General features: G+C 53.0%; 1 protein-coding gene across 5 annotated transcripts in view; it reads left to right on the top strand.

Moving 5' to 3' along the window:
- The first annotated feature begins 2,580 nt into the window (after positions 1 to 2,580).
- RASGRP1 (RAS guanyl releasing protein 1) overlaps positions 2,581 to 6,000 on the top strand; it is a 74,709-nt gene continuing 71,289 nt past the window's right edge. For 2 of the 5 annotated variants that reach the window (XM_087424938.1, XM_014780560.2), the window contains exon 1: positions 2,582 to 2,865. In XM_087424938.1, the coding sequence (XP_087281064.1) occupies positions 2,792 to 2,865 (74 nt within the window). In that variant the 5' untranslated portion in view covers positions 2,582 to 2,791. Of the gene's footprint in view, positions 2,866 to 2,993; positions 3,162 to 6,000 lie in introns of those variants that run through there. The other 3 variants (XM_087424942.1, XM_087424948.1, XM_004421397.3) reach the window with 3 other exon arrangements.

Below are 6,000 nucleotides of genomic sequence, written 5' to 3'. Positions count from 1 at the left end.
CAACCAAACATCAGGCAGATTCTGAGAGGTGGGTTGCACCCCTCTGCACCAGGGAGGCAGCCCTGGGTGTGCCCTCTAGGGTACTTGCCAGTCTGACATGCGTTGGGTATAACTGTGCCTTTGTGTGTTTATCAGGTGAAGAGATGGCAGACGGAAGGAAGTATGTGAACAAAAGCACTGGGGCTTGCAGGGGCACCTGGCACAGCAACTACAGGGGTGACCGAGGTGCACCCTAAGAGGTCAGGTGCCTGGGAGGGCGTGGCTGGAGGCCAGGCGGGACAGGTAAGGTCCAGTTGTGAAGATGCACAACGTTAAGAAGTTTGCACTTTATTCTGTAGGCAACTGGGGATTCCTCGGCAGTTTGGAAGCAGAGAAATGACATGATCTGGTAAATCTGAAAGCAATATGAAGGAAGGATCGGAGGAGAGGAAGTTCTGTAATTAGGGAAGCCACTTCTGAGACTATTCCACACGTCCAGGTTCAGAGATCAGGGGAGTCAAGACCAACTTGTAGCCATGGAGATGGAGAGGAAGCCCTGTGGGACAATGAAAGGAGGTGACCAGGTGGAAGTGTGGGTGTGGACGTCAGATATCAAGGTTGGATATTCAGACAGGAGAGTCATATGGGTCCTGTCGAAGTCATGGAAGAAAATAAAAACACCCAATTTGAGGAATGGATCATTTAATGAAAAATCTAAAAAGCAGGTGTTTTTAGCTTCAGATGCTTCACAGATACCAGCCAAAAGCCAAGTAAAAGGCCCGTGGGCATCAGTTAGGAATGCCCGATTGAAAAGAGGTAGGATGACAGAGAAAGAGTCCCAAGGAATGACCTCACCCAAAGGGTGGGCAGAGGAAGACAGTGGTCCCCAGCCTTTCTCAGCTGCTACAGAGACGTTGATTACTGCCCATCAAAGAGGCAGAAGCAGAAGAGACGACAAGCGAACACGAGAAAAGAACTTTGTTCTTGAGGTCAGAGGTGCCTCAGACAACACCAGGGAGACCAACCACATGGCAAACGATGAAGAAAGAGATGGAGCTAACTTCTAATTTTTCACATGTTTGGAAAAGACATGCTCAGGTAGAAATCGCCAGAAAGCCTCATCGAAGAGCTCAGGTGGGCCCAGAAACAGAACCAGGCGCACGTGGAAAGCAGAGCTCTCAGGAAACCCAAGAGGAAGAAGCTTCCCGGGCAGAAGCAGGCCTCTTTCTTTAGAAAACTCAGCAAGACTCATTTCTTGAATGAACTAATAAGTAATAATTTCTATACTCATATACATAATGGACTGCAGCTGGATAGGGGCGTGCGACTGCCTACACGAGTGTTTAGTATGCACCAAATAGCCTATCTATGCAAACACATATTTGCATATAATATAATTATGCATTTACATACAGGTATATGTTTATCCATTTGACATATATACATATATATGCATATACAGGATAAGTCTGGAAGAGTGTCACAATTTAATATTTATTAAACAGCCACATGTCCCCTTCCATATATATGGCTGTGCCTGAGAACTTGGTTCTTTCTACTACCCAAAGTTCACAAGGATTCTCTGGAGAAATTTCTTTACGGTCTCTGTATCAAAAAGATTTGATCTTCTCTTGAGCAATTTTTTTTTTTTTTTGGTCTCGCATGTGACAGGCATCCAGTTTTAGACGAGCCTCCCTTTTGAACTGACTGCTAGAAACTCAGGAGACAAACTTTGGTTCCACTTGTAGCAAGTGCTTTGGACTCTATGGAGCGCATTTTTTAAAAAGACTTATTTCTGACTCCATTTTATGTGCCTTATTTTTCACACTTCTTTTTGTAGGTTATGTACCTTGATATCTTTTTAGCACAAGGTGGCATATAAATATAAAGAAATATATACATGAAATAGCAGACAGAAGCTTTAAGGTCCAGAACCTCATGGCTGGCAAGAGACCTATTACCGTGGCTGGAGTTATGGCACGTCACAATGATAATGGGTGTGTTATTAGGACAGTCCAGTAGCGATTACACGGAGTCAGACAGATCTCAACCTAGGTCATAGATCTCTCTTCAATTTACTAGTTGTGTGATGGGAGTCATATTATTCTCTAAACCTTAATTTTCTCATCTCTAAAGTGGTGGCCTGTTGGTATTTGGGGCAGATGGATGAAACGAGGCAATGTATAGAAAGCACTTAGCACAACGCACTCAACCATCTTTAGCTGTTGTTACCATCACTATCACTCGTACAAGCTAGGGTAGGCCGCCATTCCTGGCCGGGTCGACTGTAAGAAAGTTCTCCCCACTCCTGTCCCCCTCTCCCCACATCTCCCCACCCACAGACGCCAGGCAGCTGTTTCTTGCGCGATATGGATCACGCCTCCGGAGTGCACCTCCACACCCGCCGCCTCCTGCAGGGAGCGGGGCGCGTATCTCCCAACCAGTCTAACAAATTGCTAGCAAGAAGACACCTAAAGGCGCAGGCTGAGGCAAATCCACAGCTGTGTATTAGTTCTTTTCCCCGCCCCCGGCCCTGCGCTCTGATATATACAAGAGAGGACTCCGAGGGGACAGGGGGTCTTCGGGAGCCAGGACTGAAATGCCAGGCGGCGTGGGGGCAGGGGGTCCCCTGAGAGCCGCTCGGCGAAGCCGCTTTCCCCGGGCTCACCCCTCCTCTCCAGGCGCGGGCTTGGTGGGATCCTGTGCACCCGGAGCCTCCCCAGCCCTCCAGCTCCCCCTCGGAGCGCGCCCCCAGGTTGGGAGAGGCAGACGGCAAGGGTAAAAGGCGCAGGCCTCCGGGCACTACCGAGCAATGGGGGCCGGTTTCGGAGAAGAGCTGAGGAGCGCCACACATTTCCTACAGCCGATAACATCAGCGTTTGTCAGGTGGTTCGTGCGGGCGAGTGTGAGTGTGCGCGCGCGCCAGGGGAGGGCGACAGGGCGAGGGCGCGCTCACACAAAGTTTGTGCCTGCGGGTGCGCCTCGGTCGGGCTCGCCCGGCTCGGAGAGCGGCGGGTGGGCGGCCCGGGGGCGGAGAGGCCCGGGGCGGGGGGCCCGGCAGGCGGCGGTGGCGGTGGCGATGCACCGCGCCCCGCCGAGCCCGTCCCGCCGTGCTAGGTGAGGCGGCTCCGGGCGCGGGCCGCGGCCATGGGCACCCTGGGGAAGGCGAGAGAGGCTCCGCGGTGAGTAGGGGCCCGGGCTCTCGGGAGCATCAGTTTCCTTTCTCGGGGCGGGGGCCACTGCGCGGGCGGCCCCCTGAGACCTCTCGCGGATGGGAAGTCGGGCGCGGGCGACCCCGGCGCCTCCTCCTACGGGAAGTCGCTGGCCCCGGGTGCGGTTGGCGAGGCCGGGGGCTCGGCTCGGGTCCGGGGAGAGGGGCGCAAGGGACGGACGCGCCCCGAGCGCCCAGCGCGTCGCGCCCGGGAAGTGGGGGAGGGCGCTGGGTTGTGCGGGTTGCCCGGCCAAAGTCCGCCCGGCGAGTCCGGAATTGCACTGACCGACCTCCTCCCGCGGCCGCGCACCGCCGGGCGCCTGGGACCCCCCACTCGCCGACTTTCCGCTCCACTGGAGCCTGCTGCGGGCGCGGGGCTCCGGCAGCGCCACCTGGCGGCCTCTCGCGGCCCCGCGGATCTCCTCCGGGGCCCAGAAAGGCCAACTGCGTTTGCAGCGAGCAAGCAGAGGTCAGCGAACCGTGTAACCTTCTGGGTGGAAACCTGTACTCCCCTGCACCCGACTGTGATTCTAAAGAGACGTTTTAGGAGGATCTTGGGGTGACAGAGAGGAAGGGAGAGTGACAGTGAGTGACAAGGCTCTTGGCAGGAGAAAGAGGGCTGGAGGGGCCAGGCAACTTTGAGTTCTTCCCCCAAAGGGCTGGAACGGGACAACTGCCCAGACCACGGCCTGGGCTCAGCACAGGGCTGGCAAGATGTGCACGTCCCAACTCCATCCACGTTGGCTCAGGGGTGACAGCGCCGTGCCCCGCCTGCGCAGGCATACCCAGTAGAGGCAGGAAGCTTTGCCCTGCTGGACTCTCTGGAGCTGAATGTTCTTGGCCCTTTCTGCCCTCCCCTACCCTGCCCCGCGTCCCCTGAGGGCCTGGCACCCTACCTTGCACTACAGTGGGGGGCAGGGCTTCAGTAAGTTAAATTGAGTCTATATTATGGGGGCAGGGAGAGGACAGACTGGAAGGAATCCTCACTAGAAGCCAGTAAAAGCCACCTTCCACTGCAAAGAAAGTAGTGGAAGTTTCCATTCTCTTCGTTCATTTCATCCCTTAACTCTCCTAGGCTGGATGTCACATCAAGTTCAACCTGAAATTGTGACCTCCACCGAGGTACCTATGCCTGGAGAGGATATCGCCCCACACAGTTCAGAGTTTTGACAGTCTCCTTCAAACTCGATGGGGCCTTAATTAGCCAGTTTTAGCCTAACACTTTCAAGTTAATTTGTTTCTCTCGGGCTTTTTTTTTTTTAATTCATGAGGGAACTGACCAGGAACCATTTGGCTACTATCCTTTAAAAATATGCCTTTGCAGACTTAGAGGCTATTCATTGTGTGGATTGTTAAAACACCCTTAGACCTGCCTATAATGAAGCACTTTATAAATCCTAATCTACAGCCATTTCACCAGAAGAGACAGTGAGTTGATGGTTTGTCACAAAGCAGCCAGCTGAGAGACTGTGCGGCAGAAGGGCCGTGCAGCAGAAGGGCCGAGTTTCCTGGTTAATGGTGCAGATAACCCCCACCTTCCCAGACCTTTCAGGTTGCACTTTGGTTTTAATAGTTTATCTGCTCCCTGGTTTCTCACACCCAAACCCTCTGAGCCTCTCTGGCCTCCATCCTTCCCAGACTGCATCTCTGCCCCTCCCTTCCCTTCCCCCTCCCCTAAATACTCCCTTCATGTTTTCTTTCTACTTGAATCTACCCTGATCCCTCCTGGTTCTGGCAAAAGCATCTGCCTCTGAGAATCACCTTGTGAACCAAAGTGGTTTCCCGTCATGGTGACACTAGGAAACATCACCAGAATTAAAACCAGGGCAGTTTTCAGGGTCCTCAATGGTCAGTGCCACCGACTGAGAGAGAAAGTGGAATTTTCCTTGGATCCACCAGTTGAGGGACTGAAGTAGACACCTCCCGGCTCCAGCAGAAAGAGCTGTATGTGGAGAGACAGCCTCTCCTGCAGTTGCCCCTTCTCCAGGGGCTGGGGAGAAGTCATAGGAGGCCCAAGAGAAAAGACTTCTACTGGGAAAGACTTTGTTTTCATCTCTCCCAACTCTGCCTTGGGTAGAGGTCTTAATGGTGAAAAGGCAGAAAGCTGACTAATTCCAACACCGGACAACCAGGGCCAGGTTGAGAGAGTTGTCATTGCTTCTAGGAAGGGAAGGGAGCCCAGCTGGGAGCATGCCAGGGGCACAGGAGGCTTGGCTTCCATGTCTCTGCACCAGTGGCCAGTCACAGTTCCCTTCTGAGCCTGGACCTCCACATCTATAGATGAAGGGCTTGGGAAATGACCACAAAGAGCATGTCCAGCTCTGGGGTCTGAGGCCTGTTCCAGGGACCCACACAAGGAATAGGGCCAAGATTCAGCCTTTATGTCATCAGCTGTGCTTTTAGAGGATTTTACTTTTGTCTTAGATTTAATTGATCTCTTCAGCCTCTCTGTGATGGTCTACTTGCCAATTTTGATGGTTCCAGGCACAGTTCCAGGCATGGTAATATTTTTTAAATAAAGCCAGAGAGGCGCTGGGTACAAATCCCAGGTCTAGCACCTGTGAGTTATACAACCCTGGCTATGTCACTTAGCCTCTTTCAGCCTCAGTTTCAACATCACGAAATGGAGATAACATCTTTCCGGGCTGTAAGGTTTAAAGACCATGTAAATCCCCAGCCTAGTGCCTGCCATATCACAGGGACTCAGTTCATGGGGGCCATTATTATTCTCTCTCGTTTTCAGATACTGATCTGATCCTGGGGCTATGGCAGGGCCTGGGTAAAAATCAGTAATGGCCAGAAACTTGATC

This window comes from Ceratotherium simum, chromosome 3 (genome assembly GCF_057802395.1).
Source record: "Ceratotherium simum simum isolate JZ-2026a chromosome 3, ASM5780239v1, whole genome shotgun sequence".
In the NCBI taxonomy this organism is placed as follows: Eukaryota; Metazoa; Chordata; class Mammalia; order Perissodactyla; family Rhinocerotidae; genus Ceratotherium; species Ceratotherium simum.
Note: the sequence above shows the minus strand (reverse complement) of the source record. Positions and strands in the feature narration are given on the sequence as shown.